Source organism: Myiozetetes cayanensis, unplaced genomic scaffold (genome assembly GCF_022539395.1).
Source record: "Myiozetetes cayanensis isolate MyiCay16 unplaced genomic scaffold, myiCay2020 scf9, whole genome shotgun sequence".
NCBI lineage: Eukaryota > Metazoa > Chordata > Aves > Passeriformes > Tyrannidae > Myiozetetes > Myiozetetes cayanensis.
Genome location: NW_026088185.1, coordinates 5,714,792 through 5,732,897, shown reverse-complemented (window position 1 = coordinate 5,732,897; position 18,106 = coordinate 5,714,792). Strand labels below are relative to the sequence as shown.

Here is an 18,106-nt window from a genome sequence, read left to right as displayed (position 1 = left end):
AAACTGTGACGTGACTGCTTTGAAATCAAACTGCAAATGTAAGGAATGTCGAAAAATAATGGTGTGAAATGACTGATAATTTAATTAATATTTGGATTTAAGTGTAACAATCCATTCTTTATTTTTAATAAAGGGACTTTTAGCCAAGTATTCAAGTACCACCTTTTATGGGTTTTAAGCATACGCTTTCCTGGGCCAGGGATCGTATTGCCATTCAATCTACTAAGATAAAGAACAAACTCTAAAATAACAATGCACTGTAATAAGATTAATATATTTTAAACAATCCATCTATATATTTGCAACATCAGGTTGTTTATTGAACATAAAATGAACAGAGATTAAATGAAGATGAAACCCAGGAAACTTAAGTTGTCTTTTCCACTTTGGCATGTGTTTACTCCTAGAAGCTTATAGGCAAATAAGATAATCTTTCCTATACAAATATTTAATAATTCATATAAATTATTACGTGTAAATTTCAAGCCACTAATGCAAACTGAATTACAGACTCTGAGAACGTTTAGGAAGTTCTTACTAAAATTTGAGCATCTTCAGCCTGCTCTTGAATAGCCTGTAAAGCCTTGGACAGATCCTCATCCTCCTCCTGAAGACTAAATTCATCATCTGCAGAAACCTAAACGAAATATGTAAAGTTTAGTATCAACATACTTTCTACATCTTTCTTTCACAGTACAACTGTTCCCACTCCCAGTTTAACTGTGGAAAATAATTCCCTTCTTGTTAAAATACCACTTTGCCTAATTTAAATAGAATATATATTACTGAAATATTCATTATAGATTATCTGAAACATCTAAATGTATTTTAAAGACAATATTAATGTTCAAATAAAAGTAGTATGTAATAGATCAACCAACACTAACTCTTCCCTTGAAAAATGAGTGCATGTCTGCCATCAGCACATTTAGAAAAGGAGATTCGTATCACTTCTCCCAGGATGTTTATGTGACTGATGAAGTAAAACAAAAGAATGATATGCGAATACCAAACATATCAGAACATTATCAATTTATAAGTTACCTCTTCACATTGATAATCATCTTTAGAGTCATCTGTTATGGTAATGTCTGCAGGTTTTGTTAAGTCTGGAACAGCTCATGCAGGTCATGAGTTCCAACTTAGAAAAAAGCATCATAAACCAATCATCTCTATATCAAGTTCTTCTCACCACCCTCACCCATGGTCTTTTCAACTTTCAAGGCTTCTTTCAGCCTTGAGGGTGAACCAGCCCAGCTCCAGTGAAAACTATGTGCAAAGAGACACAGAAGTTCTTACAGCAGGTTTGAAAGTCATTAAATTTTGACACATCAGATCTCCCCAAGACCAAAGCCAAGCACTGTTCCAAATTAAAACAGCAGCTAAATTACCCTCTCACCCAGTCATCAGTTTTGAGAGGGGTCTTGCTGCACTGCGACCTCCACAGGCTTTGTGACTCCCAGCATCACTGACTTCATGCTCGCACAAAAACAGCCTTTTTGGCAAATTCAGATGTACAAGTCCAAACATGAACACTTGAGACCAAATGCTAAAGAACCATTTACCAGAAGTGATAGGAATGCCTTAATAATCACAGCACATCTACAAGGACCTTTCAAAACATAAAAATTCATTGGGAAATTATCTACGGCTCCTTCAAATGCTTTAAATTTTTCATAAAGAGTAACTACAGATAAACTAAAAATGAAACCCAAATAAACATCTTTTCATCCACTAGCCTCGCAGCCTATGAAAGTACAATGAAATGTTTTTAGCAAGATGATGTTGACAGTTTCCCTAGGAAATCAGTTAGCCTACAAGTGACCCATGCAAATAAACCAGGAATTAACTTCCAAAGAGAAGAAAAGCTGGCAATTCGGTACTTCACACACAGACAAACAAACAAACAAACACCCAACCAACCAAAGACCCACAAAAAACCAAAAACCAACAAACAAAACAACAAACAAAAAAACCCACAAAAATAATTAAAAAAAAAAAACCAACACAAAAAACCCCCCACCACACCACCACCACAAAACATCATTTTCCAGCTTTGCACCAAGTTGTTTAGATTTGGATTATTCTCCTAAAAAAAAACCCAATCTTTTGCCCTAGTACTCACACAACAATATATATGTAAAGATACAAAATATATGTCAAACTATCATCTGCCTTGAAGACTTCAGATCACATCATCAGAAAACTATCAGTTCAATGGTATCCATCTGGAAGGTGAACAGCTGAAGGTCATGATCCCTTAATAAGTAAACTTTCAAATTCTGTGGGTTTTTTCCTGAATTTCCTACTGACCTGACTGTCCTTGCATCCCAGTATGGTCTGAACCAACGTGTCATCACAAACACTGTGCCCAGACTAAAATATTACTTTAAAATTCTGGGGGTTTTTACCTTTTTTTTCAAATATCATAGTCAGGTGTACTATAAAACAGAGCAATTAATTTTAAAAACTACTGTATTTCCCAATGAAGAATATTAAATCTTACTTTTAAACACATGTCCAGAGGCAGTGCTTTTTTAAGCACACCACAATGAAAACATCTGCAAAGGGACAGTCTTCAACCTTTTTAAGTTGCCTCTATATTGGCTTACAACTTAATTTTACCAAGGCAAAAAACCTCAGTGTACAGCAGGGTCTAACATGATTCTTTAGCCTCTAGAACAAAGCTTGAGAAAGCTCCTTGACTTGCAGTTTGAGCCAAGCAAGTGAACAGATAAAGCTCATCTGGCCAAACTAGAATTCCGGTCACCTGACCAAAAAAATTGCACATTTGAAGGTCATATACTCCCAAGATAATTTCCTACAATTCAAATGTGATAAAAATAGGTTGTGGCTTTTTTGCTCTAAAAGCTACAGCAAACAAAGTTGTATCTATGGTATTATATCACAGCCCTTATAACTTGGTCATACTGAGTACAAACTAAACCCACCCATATTCAGGCAGTTGGAAATCAAAGGAGCACCTTTTCCAGGAGCCCATTGGGATAGTCAGTCTTAATAACAAATCCTTCACTTCTCTGTAGGCATTTCACATTTACCGATCAACAGCTAACACAAGAGAGGGGGCAAGAGCCCTTCACGTAAGGAATTTCACCCTTGCTGTGGCTGCCCCATCAGCAGTAGCAGATGCCATTTCCCTGCTTTCCCAAACGGCGCTCGGGGACCCCGAGCTTCATTCAGCCAGAGGAGCAAACAGCAGGTTACAGTGAGCAGGACCCCACTGCGGGGTTAAAACCCCAAACCTCACATAGTCATTGAATCATTAAGGCTGAAAAAGTCCCCTAAGAGCATCCAGTCCAATTGTTAACCCACCACCACACCCATATTCATCACTTGAACCACGTCCTCACGTGCCACTTCCACACGGGTTTAAATTTTTAACACCTCCAGGGATGGCAGCCCGTGCCAGGGCTTGACAACCACGGCAATGACTAAATTTTTCCTAATATCCGAACTAAACCTCCCCGGCGCAACTTCAGGCCGTTTCCTCTCATCCTGACCCTCGTTCCCTGGGAGCAGAGCCCGACCTGCCCCGGCTCCCCCCTCCTGTCGGGGAGCTGGAGAGAGCGAGGTCCCCCCTGAGCTCCCCCGGCTCCCTCAGCCGCTCCAGCTGCTCCAGCCCCTTCCCCAGCTTCGCTGCCTTTCTCGGGAGACATACAGCCCCTTTTCAGCTACCAGAGGCAAAAACCTACATAAAGAACCAACAAGCCGGTTTGATTTCTGAGTTCCCCCCGACCCTTACTCTTACACGCCCCTCGCCCCGCCCGATCCCCCCACAGCAGCCGCCGGGGCCGCCCCGCCTGAGGCGGGTGGAGCGCTGAGGAGACGGATCCCCGGAGGAGGGCAAGCGGCACCCCCAGCCGAGGAGAAGGAGGGTGAGGAGGAAGGGGGAGAGACTGGGGAGGAAGAAGGATACTCTGCAGGCAGAACGCCGCCTCAGAGCCGGACGCTTCCTCCGCCATGGCCGCGGCGTTGCCGGGGGCGACCTCTCGCGAGGAGAAGCACTCAGGCTACGGCGGGAACAGACCCCGGTTTAATTTAATTTAGTTCCATTCAATTAAGCTTAAGTTAAATCATCTGGTTTAGCTCGAGCCGAGGCTCCTCGCGGGTTTGGGAGTGGTGCCGCGAGGGGCGCGGTGTCTCTGGAGGTTTCCAGGGCGTTCCCTCGGGGCCGCCACCTGAGACCCTTCTGGTAAAGTCGCACTGCCCTTCCTAAATTAAGGAAGGAAAACGACAGGAGATAGGGGCGAAGTTACTTCAAACTCCCGAGAAGGGACTAAATTCTTCTTTAGAGAGAGCGTCTATGTAGCTGGAACAGGTGTTTCCCCTGAGCTCAGTCCTGTGGGACTGATTGCTTAAATTAAGTCCCTTCAAGCTATTCTATAATTCTATATTCGATTTTAAGAGCAGCAGTTTTCCCAGGCAAAAGTTTGGGAAAGCAGCTTAGATTTGTGGAGAACACACGTTATGGCTCTCTAGAGTTTAAAATAAAGTTGCAGGATTCGACAAAAAATTTTCTGTTCCTTTTTCTTATTTTAAAATAAGCTTAGAGGTCCCAGTCCTAAATTTTGATCGAGTTAAGGGGCTTCACATTCAATAGGAACTTAGAATCAGTGCTTGAATTCATGTAACATAACAGAAAATATCTGGGGAGGGGGGGAAGTAATTAAAAAAGTGCTAATAGGTGGGCTGACAGGAGAGGCACCAGTTTTGCTTGCAAGGTTAAAAAAAAAAAAATCTAAGAACTGAAATACAAACAAGATCAGAGAAAATGGAAGTGGGTGAGACTGAGTCGTATAATTCAGTTCAGTCATTAGCCAGAAAAGACAAGGTGCAATCCTGCTAGAAGGCCTGCTGCCTGTGGAACTATTATTTTAGCACTATCCAGAGATGTTCACACAGGATTGCCATTCCTCTCCCATGGTGGACATATTCTTGAGAAATGATGAGTACTTTGGCACTGTCAAACTCTCCGAATTGTAATAAAAGAACAGTGTTTGGGCACAAGATTGTCACAACAGTACGAAGGTGACAAGACATTTTGTATTCCCTCATAAATTCTCTCAAACACTACGTTGAGTTCGATGCATGTCAGGATTTAAACTCCTCTAGTTTCAAGACATGAAGGGCAAATGCCGACATACCTTTCTTGGTCTTGATGGTTGGTGTTTGTTTTTTTTATACTCTTCAGAATAAAGTGATGTGACTAGAGCAGCATTCTTCCATCATATCCAACCCAACAGAGCAGTCCTGAACTCCAGCAGATCATATTAAAAAAAAAAAAGAATAAGCAAAAGTAGCATCATAAAGCACAACGTCCGTGACTCAGTAGTTCCAAGCTGCAGATTTAAAAGCTGATAATGCAGTTGGGATGGCTACAAAATTCTCCTAGGGAAGTTTCCAATTCCACCACAAATCACAAAGTGTAACTTCAATTATGTCATACAGGCAAACACAGCTGATTAATCTAAGTCAATACTACTCACTTCTCTCAGCAACAGGTTTGTTCAATTGTTTGTGTAAAGGCTGACAGCAAACAAAATGCTAAGCAGTATCTTTCTCTCCCTTCTCTGAGTTCTCTGTCTCTGCTGGCCTAACTTCTCCCCACAGGACTTCTCTATGTCACTAAAACATGGTAATGGATGGTATCCACAATTGAAGAACACTGATGAAAGCTTAAAGAGGGCTTGGAAGCATGCTTAAGGGAAGATTAAGATTAGAAAATAATTAATAATGAGAGACAAAAGGATCTTGGTCTTCTTGGTTTAATCAAGGAATAGTTAAAAGAGCTTGATTAAAGTGTACAGGTAATAGGTTTGGTAAGAAATGCTAGGCAAAGGTAGAACCATATCAGAGAGTAGGTTTAAATTAGATATTAGGAAGGAATTCTTCCCTGTGAGAGTGGTGAGGCCCTGGCACAGGTTGCCCAGAGAAGCTATGGATGCCCCATCCCTGGAAGTGTCCAAGGCCAGGCTGGGTGGGGCTTGGAGCAACCTGGGATAGCGGAAGGTGCCCCTATCCATGACAGGAGCGTGGAACAAAATGGCCTTTAAGATCCCTTCAAATCCAAACCTTTCTGTGATTCTGTGATGTCCAGCCATATTGAGAATTAACTCAAACTACAACTAAAAGCAATGAGCAATTTTTTTAACAGATAACTATTTGACTAATTTTCGAGTATAATTCCAGGAGGATTTTAGCAGTCACAGAGTTCTATGTAACAGTCATGTTCCACATTCAGACACCAGCTAGTTCAGGACTTCCTGTGGCTCCCATTTGCAAAACAGTCAGATATGGTCAGTGCAGTGGCACTTTATGAAAAAAGATTTAAGTGAGATTACCTATTCTGCTGTATGTGGAGGTTTGCCAGTATCCTAAAGGATCCATGGAGTTTGTTTACTTTTAAATAAGAGTCATTGGTCACAGAGTGTTATTTCCCAAAGATTTAAAGCGTTGTTTCAAAACAGTGTTTGGTTGGCAACGTCTAAACTATTTATGTCATCCCATTGTGACTATATAAATGACCTCATCGTACAATCATTTTCCTTCAAAAGGCATAACAAGCCAACTAGTTTCTCTCTACCTTGTTCAGAGCCACCTGCCATAAATACATTGTATTTGGTTATTGCTAAGCTGAATTCCAAGCACCCCATTCACCCTGCTTTATAGCCTCATAACAGTCTGGGTTATAAATGATTATCATCTCCCAAATGGCAGCAACTAGTGCTGTTACTGTATCCCATAACTTCTCGTGAGAAAGACACAGAAGCAGCATCTGCTGGAACTTGAGCATTTCATTAGACAGGCTGTTTACTTTTCTCACAGAGGAAAGGCTGAGCCAGGTACTTTAGCCAGATCTATCAGCCAGATAGATCAGCCAGACAGTCAGAGTATTTAAGATCATTCATGAAAACGAGATAAACTGGAAGGCTCCCGAAGTGTTGCCTGTGCTCCCAGGCCCTAAGGGCCAGGTCCTCTTTCCTTTACACCACCAACTGAAAGACTGAGAGACTACCCTTGAATTCAGAGCAAAATATCTTCTCCTGCTGAATTCAACAAACTAACTGATGACAGTTCTAACAAGCTGAGTCAAAAACCCAGGACACCCATGTGAGCTACTTTCAGTGACTTTCCCTCCTCTGCAAGAATACACCCAGAAGGTCCAGTATATGCACTTCATCACAACAGACAAGCAGCCAACAAATTTTCTGCCCCACTGACTCTCCCACACGCAATTCTAATTGTACTTCAGCACAGCTTTTGGGGAGAAAGGACTAGGCAATGTGACCATTTCAGCTTTCTGAATGAGCAGAGAGCATGGCCAGGAGTGCTGTAACAGCAGTGTGACGATTCCAGTCAAGAGACCATTGTCCACACGGTCATGGTGGAGCACGGGACCACAGCTGGAAGCCAGAATGAGTTGGCAAACACCTTGATCCAACTTCTGCTGTGCCATCTGGCTTCCAGTGAGGTGACTGACGTTAAATGTATTTTCTCTGTTTTACCATCTGGCAGCTGCTTGTACGACAACGTAGCAACATGCAGAATTTGGCTAACAGTTATCCTAAGAATTGCATCAAGGGTACTCGGAACAGACTCGGAAATGAAAATGCTTTACAAGGAAAGTTTGGTTAACTGGTGACATTACACACAGAGTATTGCAGGTGGGGAACAGGGAGGGGGAAGTTATGTACCCTTATGTTTTGTATGTATTTATTTTACAAAGTTCCCATAGAAGTTTCTAAGGGAAAGGAGGGGACACCCATGCAGTTTTCCAAAGGACACAAACATTGTAGCCAACAAGTCTGTTCTTGAGAAGCATTTTTGCTATGCTCTGGAAATACTTTTCCAAAGTTTGAGAGATGCAGTACTTGCTTTTTTTTTTGCTTTTTTTTTTTTTTTTTTTAGTTTTATTTCTAGCTGTAATGTTGTATGCCAAAAGTACTTTTGATAAAAGAAGGGAATTTAAGGAATTTGTTAGTACAAACACAGTCTCAAAGACGTGGTACTTAAACATAAAGTTCATCTAAAAACATCAGGATTGCCAAATGCAGTTTAACTACAATGTGAAGCATTATAATAATACCTATAATGCCAAGCCTTCATCTTTATAAAGGTCACATTTGCAAAGCTTAGGGGCCATAGTAAACTTGCTGAGCTTTAAATGTAGCAGAATGGGGTTCTTCAAAAAATGGAGTAGGATTTTCAATAAATGTGATCCCCTGACAGCTTAAATCAATGAATTTTCTTCTCTACCTCCTGCTGTGCACTCCTTTTTCCTTGCTCCTGTGCTGGTGCTCATATGATTCTCAAATAATTTAAACCAAAAAAAACCTAATCTGGATGAAATAAGAAGAAAAAGAGGTGGGGGGTAGTTTTGTTGCCCATTTAATGTTTGGGGTTTTTTTGTTTTTGGTTTTTTTTTTTAAATTTAGGAAAAGTAACACTATAATGCCAGAGGTTTGGCAGAGTTAAGCTGAAGTTGTTAAATGTATTTTTTCTCTACTCTGTAAGGAGAACATTAAATAAATAAACCTCTGCTACATTTCCAGGTATTTCTATAGATTAGTTGTAGGATATATTAGGTCTTATAAAAAAAGGGTTTGAGTTGAGATCAGATGAAAACAAAAATGTGTGTTTCCCAATGCATCAGCACTTCTGCTGATGGTCTTTCTCCTCTTCATTTTATTGAAGCATAACAAGCATTAGCTGGAATACTAGTTACACTATTTAATCATCTAATGCAATAGATTGTTTTCTTTGATAAATTTCTAAAATTCAGTCTGGCACGAATTTCTCACAGCTTTTTCACAAGTAAGAAAGGAAGAGACGATGATGTGCCCCAAAGCCAACGATGCGAATGCAGACGGAAGTATGAGGAGTTCTGACTGCGCTTGGAGAGAAAACTGGGAGCAAATGGTCAAGCATTTTGTCAATAATGCAGCGAGACATCAGTACGAGGGGATCACAACAGGGCACAGCTCTGAAGGGCAAGTTTCCCACTGCAGACACTGCAACAGTAATGTATATAGTGCAGTTTGCACACTGCAATGTGTAATATAGGAGTTACTCCATCCACACTGATGGTGCTGTTTCCAGGAACTACAGCCTCCACATCTCTGCTGCCCTTGAAAATTACCGGGAGCATTGGACAGATAGTACAGGTTGGCTCTCTCTGCACTAAATTTGAGGGCATTTCTGCATCACAGATAGAATAAATTGTGCTAAAAGAGAAGAGGGGTCATATAGTAACTCTTTGTTTTACAAGTGTAATGTGACTAGTGTTCTCTCCAAACTCCAGTTTTACAAACACGAAGTTATTTATGCAGCTCATAAGGACTAATGATCATCTGTTTCTGGTAGAAACTTTTCAAGTAATATGTTCTTCTCCCCTTTGAAATTAAGTTTAGTGAATATGCCTTTCAAATTTAGGCAACTTGGACCTCAAAGCAGCTTATACACTCCTACTACAAGATAAAAACAAACCCCTAGTTTTATGTGACAGTTATAAAAAGAAAAGGCATCTGTAACACAAAATGACCTGAGGAAAAGTGCTGTACTGCCTCAATTTGTGCTGAGTGAGAGGCAAGAACTGAGATGCCACCACGTCCGAAAACACATGAGCTAAAGAACAAGCAACACAAAAGCAAGCATAAATTATTCCTTTTGCTTATTTTGCCATGGTTCCAGGTACTTCACTACTTGTTACCCAGGTGATGCATCTTCCCACTGGAAGCCTGAATCTCATACCGATAATTAGCACATGCCCGAGTAATTTTAGCTGGTTTTCTGCTTGTTTTTTCCAGTGTGTGTTTTTGTGCACACATTAAGACCACACATAACAAAATTTGCTCTGTCAAAATCAGATTAAGAATTTACTTACGTGAATACACGTAGTAAAACCATAAATTATTCAAAATAACTGTGTGCTTCAACAAAATCAAGTTTTGTCCTTACACCCAGTCCTCTTTATCTGCATCTTAGTAAGATCCAGCACAGTTAGCTTCACTTTTTTTCCCCTGTTGTTGACCCCAGAACACACTTGCTCTTTGCTGCTTTCCTTACTTGGGCTCATTCCTTCCTTTTTGCTTTAGTCTTCCCTATTCTGACCAAACATTTCCGTTGGTATTTTAGCAAGTTTGACAATTCTTGGCTATTTCTTCAACACATATTTTCAGAGATCAGCCTAGAATAAGCTGTGTATTCTTGTTCTAAGAAAACCAGGAAATAACACCAAAAATAAAAGGTCTGAAAGGCCACAGAATTTGATACAACATGGGCAAAGACTATCAGGGAATTTGTAGCCAAAAGCAACATTTGCTACCAGAGTTTTTAGCCTGCTTAAAGATGGTTGCATTGGCAGAGACCAAGCATGGAATTTTAACTTCCTCATTATTTTGCTTGCTATTAGTGCAGTGTCCTTTCTCCACATGCAGAATGCAAAAATATTAATAATTTGAATTCAAATCATCTCTAATCTTTCTTAACTCAGCTAAGGGTGGCAGTATACACTAGTTTCTGTAGATTAATATAGCGTGGGGACCACACAGGGCCTCTCTCTTTGCTTTGTTATTCTTAACAAAAATATAGAACTTCAGGCACCAATTCTGTAAAAATCCAACATCTTGGGTAAAAGATGATTTATAAAAAAAAAATCTGTATATCCAATACTGATTGCCATTTGTGATGTGGATGAAGCATTTCCTGGCTTTCATTTTCACATAGTTCTGATGGAGGCAATAGTACAATATTGACACTCTATACCTAAATGTCAAAGCTCTGCTTTGTGGTTTTTGTAATATTTTGTTTAAATATTGAAGTGCCACAAAATTGAAATCTGGAAATGCTATGTTTAAGTTCTTTCCTTTTACCTTCATATTGCTTATAGCACAGCCATAACTTTTGCTATCAAGCCATTTGCTCATTTTGGTGTAGAATCGAGTGAGCAAATATTGGTAATTCAGCTTCTCAGACTACACCTAGGTCTTGGGCACCCTGCATTGACTCTAAGATGCTCAATGTGGTTTAACATGGACCAGCTCCCACACTGGAAGCTGAACTTACTGTACATTCTTACTTGAATTTGTGCCACATTATACTTCACATATGTTCCCAGTAATTTAGAGCCAAATCTCTAAGATAAAGGGAGGATCTAGAGAGGCCTACAGAGACCAGGAACCTGAACCCAAAAGGCTTTTGTTGGCTCTGAATCCTTTAAATTGGCTCTGCCAGCTTTGTTCCCTTCCTGAAAAAGGCAACTGCACTGGCTGTGTCCACAAGACACTTGCTGCATCTGCACCCCTCCCCATCTCCTGTCCACTCCCTGAGGCCAGGGATGAGAGAGCCGAGCCCTCAAGCAGGATGCCATTCCAGATACAGCTCCTTCCAGTGCTGCTGTGACCAGACAAGGCAGTTTCTGGCTCCGTATGTTGATTGCTATTCTACCCTACTGAGGCTGTGAGCTGTCCAAAACAGGGATTTACAAGGCAGGCTGATGGCTGCTGCATTCTCTCCCCTGGGGAAGAGTAGAGAAATGTAGCCTTACTTTTAATAGTTTATTCCATGTTAAGATGATATAGTTGTTTAAGGAATACATCATTTATCTGTTTCAATTAACCAGACTTTTAAACAAATGCCTTGCCTACCTCTCTCTTACTGTGCCTATCCTGCTCTTGCAAATCCTTGCACATGCAGTGTACAGTTGACCACTCTTGAGATGATTCTGTTGAAAAGCGGTGGTTCAAAAGTGATGAGCTCAGTGGGGTGCACTTCCACGTCTAGTGCCCTTTCCCAATTCAAACCCCACATCCAAGTGCAGCTTCTTATAGTCCATTTCTTTTGACAGTGAGAAATCTAAAACAAAGAATGGAAAGCAAAGTATACAGAGTAGCCCATACGTATCCCTTTTGACATTTCCATCACAGATGTGCAATTTTCACTTTATGTTTTTTATCAGGTTATTTAAAGCAGAAGCTTTCACAAGTTAGTTTTGAACATGTGACAAGTGACTACAGTTGTGATTCCCACTCTTGCAGAAGGCAAGATTGCTTGCTTTAAAAAAATACAACCTTGTGGACAAAAGCATCTTTACACACGAAGCTGAGGTCTGAGACAGAATTGTTTCAGGAGTACATGTGTGTCCAGACCCGAATTCCTGCTCCCTCTCTCCATCTCTCTCTGCTCAGAAAGGAGCATTGCATAGACGGCACAGTGCAAAGTGCACGTCTGTTTTCAGCTGTCCTGGGACACTTCACATGATGTCAGACCCCTGGTGAACCACCAGCCAGAGCACTTCTGAGCCTGGACAGTCTTTCTTTTGCACTCCAATTGGCAAGGCAGAGCATCTTGCCGAGTCTTCACCCTCCTTAGCCCATGCCCAGGTGATTTCACAGTGAGCCAGCAATTACTCAGACTGGCATGTGGTCAGGTCACGTGTCAAATACATTTATCTCATTTACAAGCAGAAGGTTCTCCAATGAATAATTCAGAAAGAAATAATCACCTTCATGGTCCATTTTCCCAACCCCAGGCTCCGTCTCTAACAAGCACCTGCTAAACCTAGTGAGACATTTAGACTACAGAATTAACAATTTGAAAATCAGTGTGTACAACTGTACATGCAGACATCCCCCCAGGATTTTACTGACTGCTAAAGGCAAACAGCAACCTGTTGGCCCAACCCTCAGTGAAATCAGATGAGGCTTCCTGTCAGCTTAAGATGGAGCTGGACTGAATCTAATAAACTGAACCCATAGAGTTGGTCATTCACAGGCTCTCATCATCACGAGTAGAATGACTGGCTTTTTCGAAGCTGCTTGTTTTCTTTTCACCAGCCTCAGGGAACACTGGTTTGAATAAAGCTTATAAAAATAGCAATAGCTACACTATGATATTGCCCAGCAGATCTAAAGCTAAGGCGGGTAAAGTTGTTGTCAGCAATGTTTTCTTCATCCCTCCTTTTTTAAATGAGATTTGCTATACTTCATAAACCCATGGCTAAGTCTGTTTTCTCCTCATTTGTGCATGAATCTCAATTATAAAACCATTAAGATTGTGAGGAGAACCTATTGCTTCATTTGTATGATACCTCATGGGTTACCTTACTTTGTGCAAATGAAACACCTGAAATTTTGGTAATTAGATTAGACAGGATAAAGATAACTTGTATCAAATAGCAACTCTGAAGAAAGTGGTACAATGTAACCTCCCCTCCCAGAGTGTGTGTTTTCATGCTGAGAATGGCCAGTGAGTACAATGTAATTGTACTGGTAAACACCAGTCCATTTTTTCCTGACTACACCAGCCAGTCCAACAATATTTTAATTCCTCCCAAACTGTGTCTGAAGAACAGCAATTTTAAACACAGGAGGAATGCAGGAATAAGCTCTAAACTTTCCACTCTAAATTATGTAGCAGATTAAATAGACCTATAGATTTTGGCTTTATGGCAAGAGGCACAACAGAGAATTGGTTTTCTGTATAACTCTAAGCTGTTTAACTGGCCATTTTCAGACCTGATATCTCACTTGTTTCAATTTCCAGAGTTCACCACGAGACTCCCTGTGCGAAATTGGGCTCACAGCACAATGGTGCCTGAACTGAACAAGACTTTCAGACATCTCAAGCTACAACCCTGCCACTGCTCTCATTCACCTCTGAAATGAAGGTGAGTGCCCTCTAGTCAACTTGAGCTATTCCCCAATAACCTCATGTGAAGAGTGCAGTCCATACCTGAAAAGTGTTGTGACCATTAAACACTTGGCCTGTTTCATCATTACCCAGAACACAATGCTTAATTAGCTCCTGATTAATACTCCCATTAGTGTAAATTAATATTAACAAGTAGCAATTATTCTCAACATTGAAAAAACACTGATGAAACTGGTCCCCCTATCTGGGTATGACAACAGTACCAATACACACAGACCAAAAGCTTCATTCTGAAAATTCAGTGGAACTGGCACTTAAAGCTGGAAATCGCTCTGGGTTCAGGCTTCGCAGATTGACTTTACAAAGTCAGTCAAAGCCTCCATGCCTGAACGTTTATTCCTGCACATGTTTGTAGATCTTGATCTCAGTTTTGCAGTTTTAGTCCACTCTGGAATTACCAAGCACGATGACATTTCATTGCCAATATAATTTTATAGAGCCACTGGTTGTTAGGATCCAGCTTTGTTCACCACAGTTAACCACACTGTCTCAATTCATCATGCACCCATCAGACCATAAATCTGCTAATTAAAGAGAGACACAGCCTCAACTACAGTGTTTGTACAACAGCCTTCCTCCCAGGCACAGATTCAGTGATATTTCCTTCACTGCACTGTGTCAGCTTGATGTTTCCACTGGTCACAGCTAATTAGGACTGAGTGAGCTATGCTATTGTAGCTCTAAAATGTTGATGATTTAAGCAGCTTTTATGCAGGACAGGAGGGTGAGAGACAAAGGACTCTCCGGAGCAGCCTCCCTGCTTCCCTGGCCATAGTCACTGCTTTCTGCATCTTCCTTAAAGCTGTGCACAAGGAAGGATGAGCAAAACTTGGACCAGGCTCAACTGCTTTCAACTCCAAAGCTCATACCCAGCTGCTGCAAAGATGTGCAGTGAATCAGATATGAAAACCTGATAGAACAGAAGCTCTCCACATCTGAACACTTACAGAAGGGACCATTTGACTTTGTCACCATTAAGCCATATGCCATTTTCAATGCTGAAAGCCTATTATGAGGACTGTCAGCTTTGACCATAAAAGTTACCTGCTTTTTTGTAATTATATCAGTGATAGTAAGGGCCCTTTAATGGGAGTATTTGTAATCTTTGTCTGACCCATCCTCTTTTCTTCTTAGCCATTACCATATAAAGATCCTTACTTCTGCACAGGGAATTTATCCTCCAACCATGTCAATTCCTCTAATAGTGTATTGTCTGATCCTTTATTAGAGGGCAAATTCAAGATCTGTTTAAATCAAGAAAGAGATCCCATGGGTGTCAATGATCTTTGGATTAGGTCCCCATGACCATGTTTTCCTGCTGACAAAGTGGAGTAAATTTCCACAGACCAAGAGTTATCGAGGCAACCTGTTAATACCAAGAAATCAAACATCTGCATTATCTTCCTTTCCCTCTGATGAGGAAGATGCTCTGTCTATGCTCCTTATCTAAGCACAGACAGGCCTAAAGATCCCTTTTCCTTATCCTCAGCTTTCAGTGCACTGGCACACGTAGTCAGATCTTTTCAAAACTTCTCCAGGCATCACAGAATGCCCTCTTACTCAGCAAGGAATTTTTTTTTTTTTAAAATGTTTGAAAACTTTTTAATTAAAAGGCACCTTTAAATTTTCAGATATTTGGGCCTTAAGTGTGCGGCCATCTTGCAGTTCACACCTTGAATTCACTGTGGTATTTCCCCAAGGATGTTGTGCTACCCAGTTTCTCTCCCAAACTGCACAGCGAGTTCACAACTTCACAGATTGACAAACTATAAGAAGGGCTTCTGCTACAGAATGAAGAATCAATAGCTGTCCACTTGGATAGCCTGAAAAAGTGTTTAACTTTTAATTGAACGCTGGAAAAGAAAATGCAAAGCGCAAGAGCTCAAAACAGCACGAAGCCTGCATAATTATCTCTCTCCTTGCAGTTCCTCATGCAGACTGGAGACTAATTAAACACACATGCAGGCTAGAAAATGATTTGCACAGATATATCTTTTGTCAGTTTGCAAGGGGACTTAAGCAGGGAGAAAGGACTGGCGAGGAACAGGAGCCACTGCCAGCTGTCTGGTACTGTTATTATCACCAGTATCTTTGCTTTTAACTTCAACCATCTAGGGCAAAGACAAATTAGATTTTGCATCTGCTTTGAAATGAGATGAACAAAGTTCAAGACAATGGCAAACTCAAGCTTCAAGAGTAATATAAACACATATACAGGAGTTTCAAAGCATTTTGGGGCTGACTTCCTGTACTATACAGGTATATTTTTCATTACAAAACTGCCTACCTAACATAAGCCATTATGTAACACAGAAGCAAATTAAAATAAGCTTTGTTTTTACTTCTTTTGTAGAAACACAAGAACAAGTAAAGCTTTTAATCTTAAAATCCCCTCTTTACTATTTATTCTGTTAACAAAAAGGCCTAAAACATCCATTAAAAACATATCTACTACAGTATTTCTCCAACATACAACCTCTACCTACCTCTTCTCCTGCCTTTCCAGGAGAAAAAACCATTTCAGCCTGCTTACCAGGGTCTTAAATCATGTCTGTTTTCACATTCAAAGTGAAAGCAGTTGCCCAGGCTGGCTCTCAGCTGGCAGGATTGAATTAGAGCCCAGCAACCATTGCCCCAACAGGAGGCAATATTATTAACTTTAATTCATTCACATCAGCATTGATCAGAAGCATTTACTGAGTATCAGGAAAACACTGGGATGTCAGTACGTGGTTCTCAAGGCCAGTGTAATTACTACAGGAACCAAGGATGCTGTGATCAGTGAACAACTGTGTGTAATTATAATGGAAAATTCGGATCTCTTGTGGTTTTCACCCTGCCCACACCATCTGAGGATTCACATGTTCAAAGGGTTGTGGTTTCTGTGAGTCTGCAGTCCCCTCAAAAATTGTCAGCTAATTCATAAAATGTAGCAAGTATATTTTTAAGGTGATGATGACAATCTTCAAATGGTATTTCCCACCAGTGAAGCACAGTAGGGCAAGAGAGGGGAGACAGCACTGCTCATAAATGCTGCTGCACAAATTAAAATGAAATTATTAGTTATGGCAGTGTGTGACTGGCAAACCAGTTCAGTGCCACTTTAGGATCCCAAGAGCTCTGGTGGAACAAGACTGGAAGACTTTGGATGTGTCAGTCTCTCCAAAATAGCATTAGTTTTAGATTTCCAAAAGCATGGAATCCCACAAGCAGAGGGATGCCTTCCTGAAAACATGGTTGCTGTGAGAGGGGTGTGGTAGTAGTTGGGATGGGAGAAATCTTCCAAGATGAATGATCCCTTCTCCCCTTTACTGGCAATTGCACTCCGTCATCATCTTGACACCTCCCTCATAAATAAATGCACCAGTGCATCCTGTCTCCAGTTCTCCTCTCTTTCCCTGGCTCCTCTTCTCCTGCCGAGCATCCCCTTTCTCCTTCCATGCCTGGGGGAGCACAGGAAGGGTTGGAGGGATGCAGCATAGGCAGATGACTGGTCTCCTTTGCTCTCACTTAGATGCTGTCTGGATGAAGTCCCTTTCATTAGCATCACTTCCCCACACCCCTGCAGGAACTGTCTGTCCCTCAACTCCTTCTATTCCCTTTCCAAAACACTGAAAGCAGGAGGGGGCAGCGGGGACGAAAAGGCTGGTTGCTCACATGTGTCCTTGCCATGGCAAATACCACGCTCAGATTCAGCTCAGTGAATCCCAGCTGGCCTCACGGGAGCTGCCTGGGGCCACTTCATGCCATAAAGCAGTCCAGACTTCTCAGAGGGTAATTCTAATTTCAGGTGTCCCCAAGCAGAGCTGTCCCTGAGAGGTTCCCTGCTTGTCCAGCCCCAGTAGCTCAGCACCTACAGCTCCCACTGGATGCAGAGCTCCTGCGAGCACAGCCAGGGCTGCTGCAAGTCCCCATAGCACGGCCAATGCTGCCACCCTAATGCAAAGCAAAGAATAATCCACACCAGGCGGGAGGAGGGAGCTCTGTCCCTGTCTCTGTCCCTGTCCCTGCAGCATAGCCCTGCGATGGGCACCTAGAGCCTCCAGGGGACCAAGCTGGGGACATGGAGCTGGAGACTGTTTTGTCCTCTCATATTCAGAGGTTTAAGAACAGCTGATCAGCTGATGAGCCTCCTGCAAGGCACGAGAGTTTATCAGAAAGGCACCCCAGGCTGGTAAAAGGGATGCACAGAGCCAGGGGTACAACCCTCGCTGATGGGGAGCAAGGAGAAGAGAGGCCACTCTCCATCCTCAGCCCCTGAGTAGTCAAACAAAGAATTAGTAATTTCTTATGTGCTCTTTCTCAGTCATATGATGTGAAAAGTTATTACAGAGAAACCTACAAAGCGTATCCAGCAGAGCATTAAACTGATGGA

General features: G+C 41.5%; 1 protein-coding gene across 1 annotated transcript in view; it reads right to left on the bottom strand.

Moving 5' to 3' along the window:
* SPAG16 (sperm associated antigen 16) overlaps positions 1-3,987 on the bottom strand; it is a 371,328-nt gene extending 367,341 nt beyond the window's left edge. The window contains exons 1-3 of the mRNA XM_050340454.1: positions 3,938-3,987; positions 1,045-1,091; positions 539-637 (exon numbers count right to left, since the gene is read on the bottom strand). Of these exons, the coding sequence (XP_050196411.1) occupies positions 539-637; positions 1,045-1,091; positions 3,938-3,983 (192 nt within the window). The 5' untranslated portion in view covers positions 3,984-3,987. The remainder of the gene's footprint in view (positions 1-538; positions 638-1,044; positions 1,092-3,937) is intronic.
* Positions 3,988-18,106: the final 14,119 nt, after the last annotated feature.